This window comes from Rhamphochromis longiceps, linkage group LG8, assembly GCF_057381845.1.
Source record: "Rhamphochromis longiceps isolate RC_006_pf linkage group LG8, R_longiceps_female_GT1.1, whole genome shotgun sequence".
NCBI lineage: Eukaryota > Metazoa > Chordata > Actinopteri > Cichliformes > Cichlidae > Rhamphochromis > Rhamphochromis longiceps.
In genome coordinates, this window is record NC_140564.1 from 18,107,647 (window position 1) to 18,130,361 (window position 22,715).

General features: G+C 38.4%; 1 protein-coding gene and 1 long non-coding RNA gene across 2 annotated transcripts; both read left to right on the forward strand.

Moving 5' to 3' along the window:
• Positions 1 to 3,085: 3,085 nt before the first annotated feature.
• LOC146663448 (uncharacterized) lies at positions 3,086 to 17,855 on the forward strand. The gene is made up of 3 exons (XR_014912913.1): positions 3,086 to 3,136; positions 17,195 to 17,360; positions 17,613 to 17,855. It is a non-coding gene; the product is annotated as an uncharacterized LOC146663448 (long non-coding RNA).
• Positions 17,856 to 17,966: 111 nt separating this feature from the next.
• LOC146663449 (receptor-type tyrosine-protein phosphatase eta-like) lies at positions 17,967 to 22,354 on the forward strand (the record flags this gene model as incomplete). Its single annotated transcript, XM_085417368.1, has 6 exons — positions 17,967 to 18,216; positions 18,795 to 19,040; positions 19,772 to 20,029; positions 20,145 to 20,375; positions 20,999 to 21,256; positions 21,650 to 22,354. Coding segments are annotated over 6 exons (1,452 nt in total), but the record flags the coding sequence as incomplete, so codon positions are not given.
• Positions 22,355 to 22,715: the final 361 nt, after the last annotated feature.

Sequence of the window (22,715 nt, forward strand, 5' to 3'; positions counted from 1 at the left end):
TGAGACCTTGTTAAGGTGGAGACAAAAGAGGATAATGTGATGTTGAAAAGGGTCACATTTGCAGGATGACGAGATTAATAGGCTTACTAAACCTGTTGAGCTTTTGAAACTTTGCTGGACACATACAGAATACACTGAAACGAGTACTAGGCGATTAAGTTTTTGACACTTTATCTAGCTCCTTGCAGTGTCAGACTAATCTCTCACTTATCACCTTTTATGCTCACATTAAAATTGAGATCAACAAGCATTTGAAAGATTATCTTTAGGTTTATTTTACCTCACTTAATACTTTGTTAGATATGCTGTACTCCCTTAGATGTAAGCTATGTAGCTATATATGGTAATACATGGCTGACCCACCTAACATACATTAAATTATATATATTTGATAGATGCCTACAGTTTTTCAGAATTTAACAAGTTAGCAATCATCTAGCCTTGCATCCTTGTAAAACCTAAATAATTTGCAAATTTTTACACTGAGTACAACTATTTATAAGATTGTGTAAGAATATTTAGAAAATATACTTCATTTGCTTTCTAGCAGACAATTAGAGAAAGTGCAAAATCATTAAATATGAGAGAAGCTACTTTCCTTTAAATATGAGAGAAGCTACTTACCTTAGCACGAAGATAGAACAAAAAGGAAAAACAATTTGTCTTTAATTTCATAAAATCAAGACAATTTGCATATAAAGTAAGCATAAAAAAATTGTGGTTTCTTTATTAGCAGTGGCATGTGTTTGGTGTTTTCCTAGGGTTGCCAACTCCCTGAAAAATAAATAAGGGACACCTCGTGGCCAGGGCCGGGCGACCCAGTTGTCTTCACCCTTCCCAGTGTGGTGAATTTTCTAGCTCTTTTTTTGTGTGTGAAATTATTTTTTTAACCCTTTGACTTGAATTTGATTTAAGTAGATGTGTATTCTTTGTGATATGAACACATGTGAAACAAATGATCATTTAGCCATTTATTTTTAGCTCAAAATGACAACATTAACACAGTAAAACAGGTCTCCTTCTTAAACAGAAGCCTGTCATGCTTAACTTTTGAGAATATAAGTAAATCTTTCTTTAAAAGAACTCTGTCCTGCTTAACTTAAAATAATAGAAAACAATAGAAAGAAAAACATTCTTGTAACAGTGCACATTTAGTGCATTTAGTACAATCGGCTTCAGTTGAAATATTATTTCAGCTTTTCTAATGCTAATCAGCTGCTCCTGTTTGTAAACCCGCTTGTTCCCATGATTACGCATCTTAACTCATCATCATTATTCATCTATGTATTACTTTTATGTATTAGTCATCTATTTGTTGTAATCATCTATCCTTGCAGTTGTTTATTACACAAAATAAATTATATTATCACACTTCTGGCCACATAGCGCTGATATTCATTGCACATGCCCATATTAACTTTTTCCAGCCAGGTGTTTTCCTTTTCCCATTCTTCCCTTTCTCTGAGGGGAACAAACATTGCTGCTCTAATGCTGGGCTCACACTGTGCGGTTTTAGGCCCATTTTGAGCCGATTTTTGACCGATTTTGGCCTTCATCGTGCATCGTGTAGTATACGTGGGGTAACGAGAAGTGATTAACACCTCACGACCAGCTCCCGATCATCAATCGCTCGTGAGGGTCTCATCACAGCCGCTCACACTGCTCGCGCGCAAACACGTAAACGTTGGTGTAAAAGATGGAGCAGCACGGCTGTGCAGCGTGTGATCTGGACACAAGCGATGGAGGCACAACTTGTAGAACTTTGGAAAGCTCATCCGAGCCTTTTCGATGTGGCATCACAAAATTATCACGACCACAACAACCGTGAAAACAGTTGGATTTACACTGCTGCTCAATCACAGCTGCCTGATCATGTTTTTCATTAGCAATTTAGCAAAGTTGATGGTAGTGGTGTGTCTGTGTGAGTGAAAGACAGAGAGAGCGAGCGACAGATTTTCTGTTATAACCTTCATGTTATGGAGGCACAGTGTGAGCACTCAGGTCGCATCAGAGCATCGGGCCGTATAGTGTGAGACCCTGCATCGTGACCTACCAACTTCTAACCCCTGCGAGTCAATCGTGCAGTTTGAGCAGGAGCTGAATAACGTGACTGAAAAAATCGCACAGTGTTTGCCCAGCTTTAGGTGTACTGTCGTCCGAGACTTGCACCGCCGTGTCGGCGTTTGTTTCCCTGTTGGCCATGCTTCTTGTTGTGGTCATCTGTTGTCTTCCGGTATTTTCTCCGTAAGCGACCTTTCCTCGACCAATGAGATGAGCGGTAATCTGAATTGTCATAAGTGTGCTGTCAGCTCATTGGTCACAAAGCAGGAGAGGGGCTGGGAATTATGTTTTCAAACAAAGCGTTAATTCCATTAAAAGTTATAGACTACTTTTGATTCTCACGGGACAAAGTGCGTCCCTTATTAGCTCAATACGGGACGTGTACTTTTGTTTCGAAATACGGGACGATTCCGTATTTTAAGGGACGGTTGGCAACCCTATGTTTTCCCCTACTGAGAGGCTCAAGCTATTTTTTTTCCTGCTAAGCTAAGCTAACCCTTTGCTAACATTCCTTTCATTAGCCATCTCCTTTTATTTCCCTCAAGAATTGCGCTCAAGTTCTTACATAAGCAAAGGTACCAACATGTTGTCATCTAAAGTAATGTTAGTTTGTATTGTAGTGCTCCAAAACGTGGCTTTTCTTTTCCCTCAAGACAACTGAAAGCAACACTTAAAATACAGGTCAATACCTGAAGCTTACATGTTGGTGTGAACAGTTGCAGCATGCTTTTATAGGGTTTATAGAGTTACCCTTTGCAGCATCTTCTTTTCCCATACATTTGTTTGTATAGATTCAGATACTATATATATCTTCATCAATGGATGCCTTCTCCTCCTTCATTTATCAGAAATGTGCATGCATCAGCTAGAGTCAATTTGGAGACAAGACCTCTGCCCCTGGGGTCAAAGTGTGAATCCCTGAAAGGGACAGGAATGTCATCCGTGGGCCCAACTGTCTGCAAGTTAGATAGCCTAGTGGTAAGACAGGTGGTCCCTAACCTAATATAACTTTAGTACCTACTCTGCAGTAGAGGCTGGCATATCTCTAGAAAGGGAAAAAGATCATTGGACTCAGGTAATTTATCTGATGTATGGTTATTTGGCTTTGGACAGGGCATCTTTATGCTGATACCTATTTTACAAAATATTGAAGCAATTGTTTTTTTAAACTCTTTATAATGTCAAAAGCTGATATAACTGAGTACAGTTCCTTGCACTATGATAACAGCATGTAAGTGGTGAATAGTAAAGCTCATGCATGGAAAGTAGACTGTGCTGTTTAAAATAACCCTGATGCAAGAAATAAAATTACAAAGAAGTTTGCGCTTGGCAGCTAGAATGACTGTGTGCATGCGCAGTAAGAGACAGATAAGTCCAGCATGTATATTAAGTTTCTCAGAGAACACTTTGCGCAGTTTAGCGCTGCAAAAAGCATTTTAAATAGTGATGAGATGATTAATTGGCAACATGAAAATAACCCTTCCTACTCAGCACCCAGTGTAGCTAATGTTATTAGTCAGTGATTATTCAGGAATATGTGATAGAGTTTTTGAGGCAGTGTCTGCAAGCAGAAATTTAAATTTTGAATTGAAAGCATTCTAGCTGATGGAGCAGGTGGACTTTAAAACAGCATTTAAGAAGAAATGCTGAAATTACCACTTCATGCCTCTAGCATTCAACAGCTGTTAAACTGACAAAACCCTCAGGAGGCCGGGGATGCTCTCTTATATGGCTTTGTGTTATTCCTGTTAGGTTTTTTTCACCTTCTTACATGTTGAATTGCATGCTTCACTGTTTTTATCTAAACAGTGTAAACTGTATTGCAGATATTGACATACTTAATATTACCCCTTTTATTAATCTAGAGCCACAGAAGTTTGCAGATGATTCTGACGTTCGTGACTTTGTGTTACGGCAATAATTTTTAAACTTATACAAGATTTCTTCAAATACTCTCAACAATCTGATAAGAGAATGAAACGGAGGGAAACTTGAACTATCTAAGGACTTTTACTGATCGACAGTCGCAGATGTAATTTGTAATTTGCATTTCGTTCTCCTGAAAGAAAAGCACATCTTTCAACATCTGCTAATATATTATCACTCTGATTTACCAGATTTTATTGCTTTAGCTGTCTGACTTGCAGTTGTTGATAAGCTTTTATGAGGAGCCCCGTGGTTACTGCTGAAGACACAAATAACTGTAATCTATGGCTGTCGTGCCAAAAGATTTGCCTAAAGATGAATTTTTTTTTCTAACTCCTTCTACACATTGAATTAATTTCAAAGCAACAGGAACAGAATCTTTTTTGTACCGTCTGTAATTAGATGGCTTAATTTAAACATAAAATTCAGTAGCAGTACTTCCCTGCACTGCAGCAGCTTGGTAATTTACGCTAAAGACTGACCAATCACTTCACTGCCTGGTGGGCAATATAAATATATTAGGGTTTGTTTTATTTTATTTTGTTATGGTAACTCCCTACTTTAAGTGCATATAAATATATATTTTTTAAAATCTATTTATTTTCACGGGGTGTCTTAATACTATATACAATCTGAGCAACCCATATTTTCTGTACCTTTAAGACAAATGAAGGTTTATGTTACAAGTATTCACATAATGAACACTCTGTCATCTACATTCAATAAGTCTAATGGCATTTTCTGCCTGAAATGTTTTGTAATTAAATTAAATGTAATTGATATCAATATTTTTTCATTAGCAGAGTCATTAGTCAGTCATCTGGAAAATATGTCAACAGCTTGGGGCATTAAAAATGTCTGAGTTTGTATCTTCCAGTTCAAAGTGTCTTTTTATAATCCCACTATTTTTACATAACATTGAAACAATCCCAGCAAATGATTGCAAAATTATTGGTTAAAGGCTTCATTGTGTTAACCTCCGGCTAATGTGTGGCATGATGGCTCCATCTTGTGGTAATATTAGGAAATGTCAAATACAACTATGAAGAACTCAACTCAGGTGACTGAAAGTACTGACAGTACATCAGTGATAGTTATGAAAGATTTGAGTAATTTGAGTGAATTTAAATGTCCATCGGACAGCTCAATTGCAAGGGCTTCATCCTATCAAGATTCAAATTTCAAGATATTTTGCATGATGGTGCTCAGTTGAAAACACAAGCACAAACAAATACTTTAGACTTTACTTTCGTTTTACATTTAACTTTATTATGGTAAAGCACATACATACAAATACATAACATTCACAGCCTGAACTTAAGTACATTTTGTGCATTTGACTGAACAAATGTGAGCATTTTGTTGCAATAAAATAATTGTGGGCCTGCAGTAAGATTGCACATCAAGTGAAACTCCAAAATAAAAATCTGATGCTACAAATATTAGTAACCAAATTTTCAATTTTGCCCACGTCCCTTTCTAAAAGCACAGGGCTGAATTATAATTTTTATTTGTTGTTGTTCTGATGCATTTTTCATGTTTTGTGAAGCCATAAAGCACTTATCAAAAATCATGTCTCGCAATATATACATTTGAATCTGCATCACTTAATTTAGTCCATTTAGTTGTCATTAGAGCACCATAGGGCGAAAGGTGGGTACACTCTTGACAGGTCGCCAGTCTGTCGCAGTGCTGGGATAGCCTCCTTGGATGGATGGTTATAGCTGTAGAGTTGTCACATGTTGTATTTCACAGACAGGTGCCTCCACAGCACCTGCAAGCTGCTATAGAGTGTCTTCTATAGCAGCAGGTCCTGAAGCCTTCCAACAGTAGCAAAAAACAATTTGGATTATTTTTTAAAGAATATACTATCCCAATATTATTTTGATGTTTAAACCCAAATACCTGAAAAGAGTCGTACAGCAGAGCCAGAGATCTCAGAAAGTTACCGAATCTGACACACGGTGAAGAGAGAGAAATCCCCTCCAATGCTGACGGTGGATCAAGGAGGCCAGCGCTTATGCTGCAGGCCCGGATGCACTGTCTACACTGGCTGTCTCTCACCCTTTACCCACCCCTGTTGCTTGTCATGTGTTTCTTTGGTGTATTAAGAGTTTTTTCATGTGCTATGTGCAGAGGTGTTTTTTTTTCTGTTCTCAAACTGAACCCCCTGTTGGAGCTCAGTCTGGGGGAGTTATTTTTTCTCCTTATCTTTCCTCATGTGGTGCATTTTCCATTGTTATACCTCTCTGACCTGTCTTCCCCATGTGATGTTTTTGTGTAATGCATGTATGGTCGGAGGGTAAGATGGCGCCTCCATTGCGTGCAAAAGGTCGGCAGCCTTAACATGAAATTTCCCCTTGTGGGACTAATAAAGACATCTTATCTTATCTTATCTTATCTTATCTTATCTTATCTTATCTTATCTTATTAAAATAGTAAGATAGTAAGAACGATCTGCAGCTCTCTGGGGAATTACTCATCTGCAGTAACAAACCAGTTTTATTACAGATTGACAAATATGGGACATTCATGCTGATGAAGCACAGTTTATTAAAAATCATTTAATACATGAAATGCAATGGTCCTGGAGCTGCCAGGGAAGAAAAGATGTTTAAAATCCAAGATGAAAATGCAAGTACTATTACATGGGGTTAAAATAGTGTTTTGTTGAAGTCACACCCATAAAAGGCTTTAATACAATATTTCCGACATTAGATGCTAAATATCTAAACCTATCCGGCACCCATGGAGGCAGCCTACAGTTAGAGTTGCCCAGGAAGAAGGGTGTGGATGAGGTCTCATCAATGTTACCTAGACTTGAGCAGCCCTTCTAAGAGCATGAGGCCCGGGTTCGAATCTTGCCCATGGCAGCATGTTTTCAGCGGACTCTTCAAGCTGAAGGAACTTCAACCTGTGCAGTTTGTTTCAGCGAATTGTTTTGCTTGGTCAGGATTTTGGCTAATTTATTACAATTTGCAAAGTTTTTATGATTTCAGCAACTTTTCTAATATGGACTCCAGCTTCTACACCTGTCTTCAGCAGACAGTTCAGCTTCTTCATGTTGTGCCAATTTTTCACCTTTCAGCAACTACTACTTTAAATGGAACTTCAGCTTGTTCAGCTTGTTCAGCTTGTTTTAGCGGACTGTTTTGGTTGTTTAATATTTCTGCTATTTTATTAAAATTCTGCAAAGTTTTTATGATTTCAGCTTCTTCAACTGTTTTCAGCAGACAGTTCAGGTTGTTCTGCACCCTGCACATTTTTTGTGTCATCATATCTCTTTTTGAAATGTGAATTGATTTGGCTCACTGAGATGAGCAGCTGCCCTGATTCTGGTCGACACAGGTTCGAGTCCTACCCGTGGTCAGTAGCGGTTTTTGATACTGGCGGTTGCCCAGGGCAGCATCGTGGTGGGGGTGGCATCAAGGACATGGGCAAAAAAAGTCGCTCGTATTCATGCTGCCCTGAAATCATGCCAGCGAATTTTGGGGATGGCATAGGCACGGATCAGTTTTCTATCACCCATTTGCTGGGAGTAAGGGTGCCCTCCGTTTGCGACGTGCGCCTGCTGCTTGCGGCACAGAGAGGAGAGGGCGGGGCGCCGGGGGATTCGCAGCATCTAATAGCCTACCCGCAAAATAAAACAAAATAAAATAAAACCCAACAAACACGAGACATAATGATACAGATTTATAATTTGAATTGATGTTTTTTCGAAATTCTATAAGCGAAAAGTGAGCGCGAGAGCCTTCGGTGCGCCTGCTTGCTACTGAAGTCAAAGTAAACTGTATTGTCATCTCCGCTTCATATAGTACAGTACATAGAGAGACGAGACGATGAGGCTCCAGTTATGTATCCTGAAACAATCAGAATCACAATCAGAATACTTTATTAATCCCTAAGGAAATTATGTGGGTCACAGTTGCTCCAAGAAGAAATGGTAAAAATAGTAACAGTAACAGATAAAACTCCAAACAATACATTATGTTACAGGTCTTAGACATTTAAGAAATATCAATAATATATACAGATTACTCAATTATAAATATCCAGGATTGACTGTGATTATAAATAAATATCAAGAAAATTGCCAAGAATATTACAGAGTAGAAAAGAGCGTGTGTAAAAAGGGTGTAACTACTGCAGTGTTTACAGTGTATTAGATGGAGGAGTTGTACAGGGAGATGGCCACAGGCAGGAATGATTTCCTGTGTTGTTCCGTGGTGCTTTTTGGTAATCTCAGTCTCTCATGAGCATGTTCCTGTGAGTAGCCAGCATGTCATGGAGTGGGTGGGAGGTATTATCCATGATTGTCCTTATCTTAGACAACATCTACCTCTCAGACACCACCCTAACAGAGTCCAGCTCCATCCCCACAACATTACTGGGCTTTAGGATCAGTTTATTTAGTTTGTTGGCATCTGTGACCCTCAACCTGCTGACCCAGCAGGTAACAGCATAGAGGATAGCACTGACCACAACCGAGATAGAACATTAAATAGTAGGGATAGTGAAAACTTCTGTTTACATTTGTTAGCCACTTGGCTATGATAGTAAACAGTAGACACTGATGTAGCCTACTGAATCTTTCGGACTGTGTTCAGCACAATATTAATTAGTGATTGTCAGTTGTTGATTTGTCCTATTCTCATTGTGTGACGAATTATGACGGCTGTTTGTTAGCCGTTTGCATACTATGCATACTCTCTCTCTCTTCATACATATGTGTGTGTGTGTGTGTGTGTGTGTGTGTGTGTGTGTTTCTCTGGTTAAATTCAGTATGGTTCTGACAACAGTTTTTACAATAAAATATGTTAATGTACAATCCTTAATATGTTTTATGTGTGGTTGGGGGGTGGGGTGGAGGGTATCGGGGCACCAGAGGGAGTGTTCGCCTAGGACGCCAAACAGGCTAGGACCGCCACTGCTCGTGGCAGTTGCTGCACAGCTTTCTTGCTAGCGCTCGTTCTGCATTCTTGACACTCTTCACTTTACCCTTTCAAATAAAGCTGTCTTCAGCAAACAGTTCAGCTTCTACACCTCTTCTCGGCAGATATTTCTCCTTTTTCAGCTTTTTTCGGCAGATAATTTCCGCTACACTGCATTCACGCTGCATTTTCACAGGAACTTTTTCTAGTCTTGTTTAGTATCACTTCGATTCATTAAGACAAGAAAACATTTACTCCAATACAAGAGAAAAAGTGGAGGTCCCACTTTTAACAGTGTAACCTTTTGGACAAAACATACTTTTGACTCTCCATTTAACATATTCCATCCAATGCTGACAAAGCATATCAACAGATACCCTGTTTTCTTGTCCCAATTTGCACGTTTGTGTGATTTGTTGATATTTTGTATTATTTTCCTATGGTTAACTAAAAAACTTTTGAAATGCTCTATCCTGTTCCAAACAAGTTTGACTCTTGAAACATCTCCTAGAAACCACTTTTAAAAGGTTCAATCAGCTCAGCTTCTCTCACAATAACACTACCATGTGGTCAGCCACACAGCTACATTTCAGAACACACTGCCTGTCCTTTATATTGCATTCAGTCTTCTCCAAAGTTAGTCCATATCACTGTTGGAAGACCTCAAACATTACCCATATGTTTGATCTAAGATAAGTTAAAATATCTGGAGGTGATCATTCAAAGCAACGGACAGTACAGATGACAGGTACAGGCAAGGTGGAGTGATTTGTGACAGAAAGGGATTAGAAAGAGTAAAAGGAAAAGTTTACAAGATGGTAGTGAGCTGGGTATTATGCATGGCATGAACAAAATGGAGGAACTGAAAAAAAGCTTACCGATGTCAAGCATAAGGGTGCTATAAATATTGCTGCTTGCTGAGACTGTACAAAAAAAAGTTAACACGTTTCACCGTAGCGTCAGAGAAACCAGCCACAGAGAGTAAACCAGACAGTTTAGTTTCCACCACATTCTACTTTCCTAAGAAGCCATTAGACCCAAATCATTTTTAAAATTGTTTAAAAATATGAAAGATATGTAATATGAAAATAAGTTAATATTGGCACCAAATTTAACTAGCACTAATAAACATGAAATGAGCAGATGGAGGTGAAAGATCTCAAGGCGCGGAAGGAGAAGTAACTATTTAGTTAGTCACTTGCCAATAAAAGAGACCAAAAGTTATAAAGTTAACAATTGAGCTGTAATATCCCAGGATCAGAGAAATTATTATTGTTAGAATATCATGTAGCTTGTTCAAGGTTATCTTAGGAAAACAAAGGAATTTGTACAGTTCAAAATATGTGGTGTCATTTGAGATTCATATGAAGCTTTTATCTTTCAGTTGTGACCACTTGATGCTGTGTAACTTCCTGAATCTACTTTGTTTTTACACATCGTGATGATCAGATAAAGCTCACTGTCAGTTACCCTGCTAAGAGGAACTTATGCAGTCAAAATGATGATCTCTTAAATATTAGTTGGTGTTTAAAATGCATCAACAATTTACAAAGAAGTGTTACACAGTGCAAACAATTTGTCTCAGTGTCACTAATCTACTATCCTTTCTTCTAAGAAGAAAAAGAGCATGAACATGGAAATGATGTCAAATCTAAATGCAGCGATATCTTAAAGACTACTTACATGTTGTAGTCTATGCAGAATTAATCAGTATGGAGTTTTAATTTGGATATTAAAGGAAAACGTATACATATGTCACCCCTTTTCTGCTCTTAGGGTGCCTCTGACCCCACTGCAGCAAATACACCAATAGTGAAATCTACTGGACTTTGTAATGTAAGAAAGTAATCAGTGAAACAAACAATGAAAGCAGCATAATCAATGCTTCAAATGTGGTGTTGACTTTTTTTTTTCTCGTTTTTAGTAGCATAACTCTCAGGATAACATTGCTAGGAGGCACCAAGTCCTTCCCCATCTCACCTATGGTGGCTTTTGTTTTAAATGTGTAAACACACCTCTGTGCACCAAGATAAAAGCAAAATGTTTGTAAGTTACCCAGCTCAATAAATTCAGTTCAATTCAATTCAATTTTATTTATATAGCGCCAAATCACAACAAAAGTCACCTCAAGATGCTTTATATTGTAAAGCAGCTACAGAGAAAAACACAACAATCATATGACCCCCTATGAGCAAGCACTTTGGCGACAGTAGGAAGGAAAAACAGGAAGAAACCTCCAGCAGAACCAGGCTCAGGGAGGGGCGGCCATCTGCTGCGACCGGTTGGGGTGAGAGAAGGAAGACATGCTGTGGAAGAGAGACAGGGGTTAATAACAGATATGATTCAATGCAGAGCGGTCTATTAACACATAGTGAGTGAGAAAGGTGACTGGAAAGGAAAAACTCAATGCATGACAGGAATCCCCTGGCAGCCTACGTCTATCGCAGCATAACTAAGGGAGGATTCAGAGTCACCGGGTCCAGCCTTAACTATATGCTTTAGCAAAAAGGAAAGTTTTAAGCCTAATCTTGAAAATAGAGATAGTGTCTGTCTCCCGAATCCAAACTGGAAGCTGGTTCCACAGAAGTGAACTGAAAACTGAGGGCTCTGCCTCCCATTCTACTTGTAAATAATATAGGAACAACAAGTAGGCCTGCAGTGCAAGAGCGAAGTGCTCTAATAGGGTGATATGGTACTACAAGGTCATTAAGATAAGATTGGGCCTGATTATTTAAGACCTTGTATTTCCTTGGAGGCCATCTTGTCTTGGTGGTAAAGAGGAAAACCGCCTCAAATGCAGCTCTTTTATAGGAAATGGGCTGGCAAGAGTAGGAGTTTGGTTGGTCAACCATTTGCAGAAATTTAGTCATTAGAGATGTGTAAAATGACCTTTAAAATATGTATTTTCATACATGACACGTCTACTTTCACTTTTGACAAGTGATTGATAATGTTAGGATTATTTGTGAAAACTAATCTTCTTTGTTTGTCCCTCTCTGGAAGGATTATGTCATGGGGCGGTTTGAACTGAGAAGGCGTGGTCTGAAAGGGTATAAAGGTGGACTTAGAGAAAAGAGAGAAAATCGTTTGGGAGTCAACACCTCTTTTAGTCCACACTCCAGTTGGTGGTGGTAATACACCATTTTGTTGTTTGCCAACTGCCAATAAAACTTAAAAGAAGAAGAAGAAGAAATGGATAGGCTGCCATTTTGGAAGTTTCTGTGTGTGGGTGTAAAAGACTGGCCAATAAACTCTGTTCCATCAAGTCAGAGTGATGTCTGCTGTTTTCCATTCCACACCTCTCTGTGATCCAAATATATAATATAATGGCAATGGCATCAAAATAATGCATAATGTTTGTTTGTGTCATGTCCAGTGCTGTAGCAGGCAGGATGGGGACCCAAACGCAGGACTCAACAAAGTAGGCAGCTTCACTGCTGTAGAAACAAACTCCAAAACAAACTCATGACCAGTGTTGGGACTAACGCGTTATTAACTCATTCACTGCCAGCCATTTTCAAATCAGGTAACTCCCCACTGCCAGGGTTTTTGAGCATTTTTACTCATTTTTGAAGAGCCACAGAAAACTGTGTGTTATGATCATATAAACGCTGAACCTACCAAAATGAAGAACAGACTCTCTTCTTTCATCCAAAAAAAAAAGCTTGTTTCTACCATTTTCCATTCTTTAGTAATCAGCTGTAGAGGAGAGGTGGGTTCCACCAAAAATGCCTGTTTTGACCAAAAAAAGGGAGAAAAGTGCCTTTGACACTAATATTTCTTGCTCTGTGACACCTCTAACATATAAAATAGTTATTCACTTCTATAAAACAGAAATAACACTGAGAAAGGTTATGTTTTATCAAAACAATTTATTTACAAATATATGAAAAAATAAAATGTATTCTAGCCCCTCCCATTGAAAAACGTAATTGACGTCTATAGACGTCAATGGCAGTCAACGTAAGTTTTTCAATTGACGTCTATAGACGTCAATGGCAGTGAATGAGTTAAGTAACGCGTTACAGTAACTACGTTATTATTGTGGTAACGAGCACGGTAACTAGTTATTATGCCAAAACCAGGAACGCGTTACTCGTTACTGGGATTTAGATAGGCTCGTTATTCGTTACTTCGTGTGGTGGCTATCGCGGAGCTTCCACAGATTCAATAACATTAGCAAGTGGTGGAGGCCAGCAGGTGGATGAAGGAAAAGGGAGGTAAGAGGAGAGACCCGAAGCGGCCACTGGTCCGAGTGTCAGGTGAACTGAACTTCACGTAAGAAGTTATAACCTGCAGTCCATCTGGGTCAGATATGAACCAAGTTTAGGTGGAGTTTATTTTCGTTGTGCTGACTTTTTCTAGCTAGCATGACGGAGTTTACAGCTGGGTGGGTGCTATGTTACTGATGTTGAACTTTATTTTGTTCATAAGGTTAATTATTAGAGTTGCCAACCGTCCCGTAAAAAATGGAATCGTCTCTATTCAGAGAAAATATTACGCGTTTCTTATTGAGGTGAAAAGGAACAGTTTGTCCCGGACTTCAGCTAGAATGGAAAAAGACACAAAGCTGGAGTTTTTCTGCGTCTTTACGCTGTCAGCTGCCTCTTCTCCTCTCATTCTCTCCCCCCTCTCCTGTTTCTACTTCAATCATGAAACTGATCAATGATCAGCTGATCGGCTTTTGTCTCTTGTTTACAGTGGCGCAAAAAAGTATTTAGTCAGCCACCGATTGTGCAAGTTCCCCCACCTAAAATGATGACAGAGGTCAGTAATTTGCACCAGAGGTACACTTCAACTGTGAGAGACAGAATGTGAAAAAAAAAAAAATCCATGAATCCACATGGTAGAATTTGTAAAGAATTTATTCGTAAATCAGGGTGGAAAATAAGTATTTGGTCAATAACAAAAATACAACTCAATACTTTGTAACATAACCTTTGTTGGCAATAACAGAGGTCAAACGTTTACTATAGGTCTTTACCAGGTTTGCACACACAGTAGCTGGTATTTTGGCCCATTCCTCCATGCAGATCTTCTCGAGAGCAGTGATGTTTTGGGGCTGTCGCCGAGCAACACGGACTTTCAACTCCCGCCACAGATTTTCTATGGGGTTGAGGTCTGGAGACTGGCTAGGCCACTCCAGGACTTTCAAATGCTTCTTACGGAGCCACTCCTTTGTTGCCCGGGCGGTGTGTTTTGGATCATTGTCATGTTGGAAGACCCAGCCTCGTTTCATCTTCAAAGTTCTCACTGATGGAAGGAGGTTTTGGCTCAAAATCTCACGATACATGGCCCCATTCATTCTGTCCTTAACACGGATCAGTCGTCCTGTCCCCTTGGCAGAAAAACGGCCCCATAGCATGATGTTTCCACCCCCATGCTTCACAGTAGGTATGGTGTTCTTGGGATGCAACTCAGTATTCTTCTTCCTCCAAACACGACGAGTTGAGTTTATACCAAAAAGTTCTACTTTGGTTTCATCTGACCACATGACATTCTCCCAATCCTCTGCTGTATCATCCATGTGCTCTCTGGCAAACTTCAGACGGGCCTGGACATTCACTGGCTTCAGCAGCGGAACACGTCTGGCACTGCGGGATTTGATTCCCTGCCGTTGTAGTGTGTTACTGATGGTGACCTTTGTTACTTTGGTCCCAGCTCTCTGCAGGTCATTCACCTGCTTGCCTATTGTAGATTCACTCTTCCCAGTCTGGTGCAGGTCTACAATACTTTTCCTGGTGTCCTTCGAAAGCTCTTTGGTCTTGGCCATGGCGGAGTTTGGAGTCTGACTGTTTGAGGCTGTGGACAGGTGTCTTTTATACAGATGATGAGTTCAAACAGGTGCCATTCATACAGGTAACGAGTGGGGGACAGAAAAGCTTCTTACAGAAGACGTTACAGGTCTGTGAGAGCCAGAGATTTTCCATGTTTGAGGTGACCAAATACTTATTTTCCACCCTAATTTACGAATAAATTCTTTACAAATCCTACCATGTGAATTCATGGATTTTTTTTTCACATTCTGTCTCTCACAGTTGAAGTGTACCTCTGGTGCAAATTACTGACCTCTGTCATCATTTTAAGTGGGGGAACTTGCACAATCGGTGGCTGACTAAATACTTTTTTGCTCCACTGTATTTATCGCCCACTTTGCGCCAGAAAGAGGAAACCAGCGGATGTCGCGATAAACAACAGCAGCACTTTTAAGCTTGATCAGCTGTTGTTAGAATTTATTTAATATTAATTTCTAGTATCAGTTGATGTTGACTGGAGCCACAGCTGTAAACCTGCTGGTCATGATATCGGTTTGAATATGTGGTGAGAGGGAAACATGAAGATGAAACCAGGAGATGTCCTTACTGAATCATCAGAGCTGTAATGGAGAAACAGGTTTACCTTTTAGTTAACATGAATGAGTTGAAGGGAAGTTAAGAACTGTTTCTGAGAGACAAATAACACCAGGATCCTTTTCTAAGTAGCTGACAGCTGGTAACTGTGCAGGGGCGGATCTAGCAAAGTGTTGCCAGGGGTCCATGTAGGGAATTAAAAGGGAAAGGGGGGCACAAGGAAATACTTTCTTATTCTCATTTAAAATGTCTCACTTTTAAAAAAATAATTATCTGAGTCTTACAACAAACAATTGATAGATTGATACATATATACCATCAGAACAGTGTACATCACTGTCACAACAGTGTTTATTTTCATTCAAAGGCTTTATGATTTTTCCTATAATGGCGGGCCGGTCTCTAGTCAAAATGCCCGGGACGATTTTTTTGTCCCAGTCCAGCCCTGTATGCAGCTCATCTGCAGTCTGGTGTTACCTACATCTTCCTATTCGGAAGGCAGAATTTCCGAGTTCTGAGTACAATCGAAAGCACCACGACTGCAGTTTTTGTGTTGGATGTAAAAAGCAGGCTAGGATAGAATCAGGCGTGGGATTTCTCTCGCGGAAATGTGCACATTATCTTTTCCTTTCTATTGGTAGGTGGCACAGTGCACTTGTGGCAAGTAAGCAAGCTAGAAGACTGGCAATCTTGCTGGGTATCCAGTTACGGAAGCAACACATTAACAAGAGAATTCTGAGTAAAACCAAAGTTACTTTCCCTAGTAACTAGTTACTCTGAAAGTAACGAGTAACTTGAAGTAACTGAGTTACTTTTGATAGAAGTAACTAGTAATGTAACTGAGTTAATAATTTAAAGTAACTTACCCAACACTGCTCATGACAACAAACATATACTGCTGGTGTGTAACATGTTCATGTTCAGAACTGAACATGCTACATACCAGACAAGGAACTATCAAAATAAAACAGAAAACATGAGACACAGACTGAAATGTGGACTTGACACTGGGACCGAGGACGACTAGGTATGAAAGAAAGAACACAGGGGAGAGGCACAGAAACACAACCTAAATTCTAGAAACTACAAAGAATAACTGAGAAACAAGACTATGACATGAATAACACTAAATCAAAGAATATGTAAAATAACACCCAGTAAAAACCCATTTTTATTTATATCTAAATACACAATCAGCATGAACTAGCAGTTACAGAAAATGTAAAGTGATTACCTTTAATAAACACATAAAACAGACAACTTGATTAATGTACCCTTGACAAGCAGCAGACAGTTAATAATGAAGAAATGGGCGGGGCAAAGGTCTCTGTATTTATGCGAGGCCCTAAAGGAGAAGCAGCTATTTACTTCACCACTTGCTAATATGGTTACAAGAGGAGCATAGTTAAGAATTACAGTCTGTGTTGGACAGTAACCACCCATATGATTTGCATTTTTAGTAAAAGCAAACACTTAATTAATAGATTTTTTGCCAGCTCTGTGATTTTTATGTTACAGATGTTGCTAGTTGTAGAAGCTGACACATAAAATGCTAAAATAATTTGACACTGACTTAATACTTAAACTCCCAGAGACCAGCCATTTGGCTTTTCTACCTATAAAACCCGGAGAGCTGCCAAATGGCTGGTAGGCTTTTAGCTAAGGTTTAGCTTCAGCCAAGTGTTTCCTGCACATTATTTTTTTTATTTTTAGTGAAAGTTTTTGTTCTTATAAAGCAGAAAGCTCAGAGGATATCTCGAAGTATTACTGTTCACATAATGTTTATGATATAATGTAGATGTGAAATTAAAAGCAGCAAACATCGCTCTGTGACTCTGCCACAGACTAGTGTTAACTGGGTATTCAATGGTGATTTTTTTTCACAGATTTTAGATTCTGTAGTTTTCACTCTTTTTCTGCTTTTAGGGCACAACTGACTCCAATACAACAATCACATCAACAGTGACGACGACAGTGACAGCAGGACAGAAAAGTACAGCAAAAACAACACAAAAATTTATTCCACTGGCTGAAACAAGTCCCACTCCACAAACTTCAACAGAACAAACAACATCTACAACAGCAAAAGCCCGTAAGAATGAAACACTATTTTTTTTTAACTTTTGTTGGTTATTGGTAAAACTGAAGTGAATATCATTCTGGGTTTTTATTGTGGTAAAAGGTGAACACCACTCTCAACTCATCACAGCTCCTGATGATGTAACAAAAGGCACAGTGGTACAAAGGAATGAAAGCAGTATAGTCAGTGCTTCAGTTCTTGTTCTTTTTTAAACTTTTTTGTAACTACAACCACTGTGTGTCCTCTTTTCTTTTTCAGCTCCAGATAATGTTGACAGAGTGAATGTGACCACACAAAATGAGAACAGTATAACTCTGACCTGGAACAAGGTTAACAACATCTCAACATACATACTGCAATATGGTAATATAAGAGAAGATATTAATAAAACTGAAGAAGGACCCATAGTACATGTGGTCACTTCTCTGACTGCTGGGACAAACTACACATTCACTCTCTTCACCACGTCTGATGGACTCAACAGCAGTGGATACAGATTCAGTGCTGTGACAGGTTAGTGAGCACTGAATAAAACATTCAGTCTAATTAAAACATAAACAAAATACAAGATGTTGTTGGGAACATTGTTTTAGTTTCTTTTGTGTGTGTTTTTCTATTCTAGCTCCTCGTAATGCTGAAGAATTCGAGGCCGTTGGTCAAAATGAGACCAGCATAAATCTGCAATGGAAAACAGTCTCCAACAGTGACAGTTATCTACTTGTGTTTAATGAAAGAGAGATCAGCATTAGTAATTCTGAAAAAGAATACAGAGTGTCAGATTTGACCAGTGGAACCAGATACAATTTCACTCTCTTCACTGTGTTTGGAAATGTCAGAAGCAGTGGAGTAAACTGCATCGCAGTCACTGGTAAGATATATTTTCTCTAACATAGACAGATAAACCAGGATGGACCGGCTCATTAGTACTTGAAACTTTAGCTGATGGAGAGTTGTTGTTTTTTTTTAATCAAAGCCACTTTCCTCTGTTATCTTTAGCTCTACAAAGTGTTAATAATGTGACTGTGGTGCATCAAAATGAGATGAGTATACCACTGGAGTGGGACAAGGTTAAAAACATCCCAGAATACATCCTACAGAATAATAACATAAACATTTGCTAAATTTTCCAACTTGAATATGTCAAATACTAACCCGACCTATAATCCTAGACTGCTTACTGCTAACCTGGTGGAGGTTAACAGATTAAAAACATCTAAAACAGTCATAGTCCTTTAAAATGTTCCACAGTTGATGCTCCTCTACAACTTGAACAAGGGCAGAGCTCTATAATGATGTTTAAGGTTTCTCAGAAACAGAAGAGTGTAGCTCACCTAATATTTTTCAAAAGGACCGATAAAAATACTGAAACTGAAGCCTCGCTCCATGTTTCTGTTTCTGACAGAAAATGTTGTTACAGTTTCTTGTTTGTGCGTTTTTCTATTCTAGCTCCTCGTAATGCTGACGACTTTAAGAAAAATGGACAAGATGAGACCAGCATAAATCTGGGGTGGAAAACAGTCCCCAACATCGACAATTATATTCTTGTGTTTAATGAAAGAGAGATCAACATTAGTAATTCTGAAAAAGAATACAGAGTGTCAGATTTGACCAGTGGAACCAGATACAATTTCACTCTCTTCACTGTGTTTGGAAATGTCAGAAGCAGTGGAGTAAACTGCATCGCAGTCACTGGTGAGATGTAATTTCTCTATATTTTCTCATTTTTTTGGGGAACATGCTTATATACTAGCTTCTCGTAACATAAACATTTGTTAAATTTTCCTATTTTTTGTCTGATGTACATTTACAACATTAGACAGGGGACATTAGAATTTGAAATTTAACTTTTATACTTTCTAAAGGCTTAGGAAACATCAATGGTTACTTAAGGATGAAACATTGTGAATCAGACTTTGTAAAATTGTCTTTATTTCATCTTTAGCTCCTGATATAATATATTTAAATGGACAATATAAGTCCAAGTCGATATTCTATATTTTCCTTCTGGCCTGCAGTGCCATTTATTCATCCTGGCTCCACCCACCAACCATATCTCTGTGAAGAAGGAAGTGTGCATCTAACCCTGATGATAGGCTTGTGCTTGTGATAGAGCAGCAAATATGGATAATGTGCTCTTAGCGAGCAGCATGCTTAATTATTATATTTTATACAATAATTATCTAATTATTATATTATTAGTACACACTATTTATTTATTTAATTTTGACTGATCTGATCACCTGATTGGAAACATACATTGATGCTGAGCCATTTAGCTCACACACCTATTCAGGCTTAAGTATGTAAAAGCTTGTGTTAACTGAACTAGCTCTATACTCCTGTATGTTACACAGTCACATGTAGCTATTTCATTTTAAAAGAAAAAGATGAACAAATTCCACTTCTGAGTTTTGTTTTTTCAGTTCCACCAGTGGTGCCTTGGGTCAGTGTGACTGAACGATTTGCTAACAGCATAACTCTAGAGTGGGAGAACATGAATAAAGCCTGGCAATACGAGCTTCAAATCAATGGTGGTGTGTCAGATAGTGTGTCAGACGTCTCCTCAGATACAATCAGAAAAGTAGTGACATCTCTTCAGCCTGGATCACAGTATGATTTCAGCTTAACCACAGTGTTCGCTGGACTCAGGAGCACTCCTTATACGAATTTCACAGTAACAGGTAAAAAAAATTATCTCTGTTAGACTTTTATAACTTTTTCTTGTCTCTTTTCAGAGAGTTGTGTAAAAAAGAAGAAGCAGGTTCATGCATATAACTGTTTTCTCCTCTATTTCAGCCATAGACTGTGCCAGTGCAGACTGGAAAGTTACCAACTCATCAATCAAAGCAAAGATTGAAGGCTTGTTCTCGACCGCAACGGCCCGTAATGGATCTAACGTTCATGTCAGTGATGGACGTGAAAATGTGTCGTTTACTGGACTTTACCCTGGTGCCACCTATAACATCTCTCTTGTCTATGAAAAGTCTTCCAGAGTTTTCCTGCAGTGTGAACACAAATTAACAATTCGTGAGTACAACAGAAACCATTTGAAGGACTAGCATATTTTTAATCTGTAAATTAGTTTTTAAGATCTTAAAGTATTCACTCATATTGGTTACAGAAAGGTTATCTGTGAATTTATTTAATTTAATTTTTAATTTTTAGTTTTCACCCTTGCATTCAATTTTTAATCTTAAAAAGGTTTATTGCAGAAAAATAATTTTGTTAACATACCTACATACCACAGGTTAACACAGTTACATAATATGATTCAGTATTAATATATGAGCTTTAACTAACTATCATTTTATTACTAACTGAAGAATTCATTCTGATGAATTAGCTCAAGAAATTAAAAAGGTTAAAACAGAAAATGAGTAATTCTTTCAATATCTAATGTGTCAATGTTGAGGTCTTTATTTTTAGTTTTTATATGAAAATTCCAAAAATATAATAAACTTTATAAACTGTAGGGTACTGCTTTGAATTAAAAGTAAAACAAATAATCTTTCTATTTGAGAACAAATTTTAAAATGATGCACTTTTCATAGACTCTGTTTTATAGTATAAAAAGTTTAATTATACTCACTGTAAGTCATATATTTTCTGCTTTAGTTTTGACTGTAAAACCTTTTTCTTGTTTTACTCAGTTCCTCCTAATCTAAATGCTCACTGTGAGTACTGGGCAGCTGGATACTCTGTTCTTATTAAATGGACAGTTCCAGAGGGCGAGTGGACCAATGCGGAGGTGAATGTGGCTGGAAAGACTCACACAGTAGCTAGTCCTGAAACTGAGATCATAATCGATGGATTCCAACCTGCCAAAAAATATAAGGTGTCTGTAACTTCACTGTCTGGGGTGAGGAGTTCTGAACCGCATGTGTTTTACTGCCAAACTGATCCAAGGGGTGAGTAAAAGTAACTACATTACCATGTTACTGCTTGTAATCATAACAACATACAGTATTTTCAACTTTGACTTGATTACAAATCGTTTCATTTCACTCAAGTTTAAAAATAAACCTCTACATTTTTTAACTTCGTTGTATTTTAATAATGCTTTTGCTCCCTTTAGAAGTTAATTTACTTGAGTTATCTTCGTCTAATATGAAATGTGTGATCTGAAAAACCTCATTTTAACAAATATGCAAAAAGCTTAGAAGTCATAAAGAGAGCACTGTATACTGTCCCTAAATGCCATTTCATTGACACAGCTATTAAATTTGACAAAACATAAATAGTCTGTCTCAATGCTACAACACAAAACATCCCTAATTTAAATTTAACTGGCGCCCACTCAGGTTCATTTGTGCTGAGACTCTTCCGCCATCTAGTGGTCTTCAGTCCTTACTGCTTTTCTACTGGTCTGCTTCTGTCTATCTACTGGAGCAGGAAGATGACAAACAATCCAGCTGTCTCCATGGAGATGACCAAGTGTGATGGAGGAGGAGATGAATTATATGAAGACTATGACAATGTCACAGTGCTTGGCACCGAGCATGACTTCTAAGCAGAAGAGACCAGTTATGTACTTGGTTAGTTTAAAAACTAGATAAAAAATATTCTACTAAGTACTCTAAGTACTCAATTTAGATTAAAAAGTACTCATTTTTAGGCAAGAAAAGTACTAGTTTCATATGGCGAAAGTATTGTTTTAGTTTAGTTTAGTTTAGTTTAGTTTAGTTTAGTTTAGTTTAGTTTAGTTTAGTTTAGTTCTCTGCCCTGTCTTAGAAACCACACTTTTTCCCGTGGAGGAAATGTAATCTGAGGAGCTGTCCTGTCAGCACTTAGCTTTGGCACAAATTGATGCAGAAGACACTGCCAGTGCCAAAGTGCCTTTTGACTTTGCTTCATGTGATCTGTGTGTGTTTGTGACCGCTTAGGCTTTCTCTGAGGAGAATCTGTGAATTGCTTTGTTGACCGGTCTCTGCTGTGTTTGTTCCTGTGTTAGTTAGTAGTAGCAGCCCGGCACTTACTTTAAGATTCATCTTTAATAAAAACCTTTTGTTTTTGCTCGTGATTGTGTCTCACTGTCTCCTTTTTTAGACAATTGTGTTACTTCTCCACATAACCCTCAGTGTTGCAAATTTCATGATACTTCCCATGTCCTCTGTTTGCATCTATCACCTTCTGAGCCTTGTTCAAACACTGCATGTTGATAGATTTAAAAAAGAAAAATTTAGAAGCATTAGAATGAATGTCCTGTGATCAGTAAGATGGGAATGTTACTGTAAAAGTTCACCCTGTGTTCAAAGAGGGGGGAAAAAATTGCAATCGAAGCAGTTAAAAAGCATGCGCTCTCTCATGTTCAAGAAATCTGTTTAACCATGTAACATTAATATGATGAAAAACTTGTTCCAAATCGGC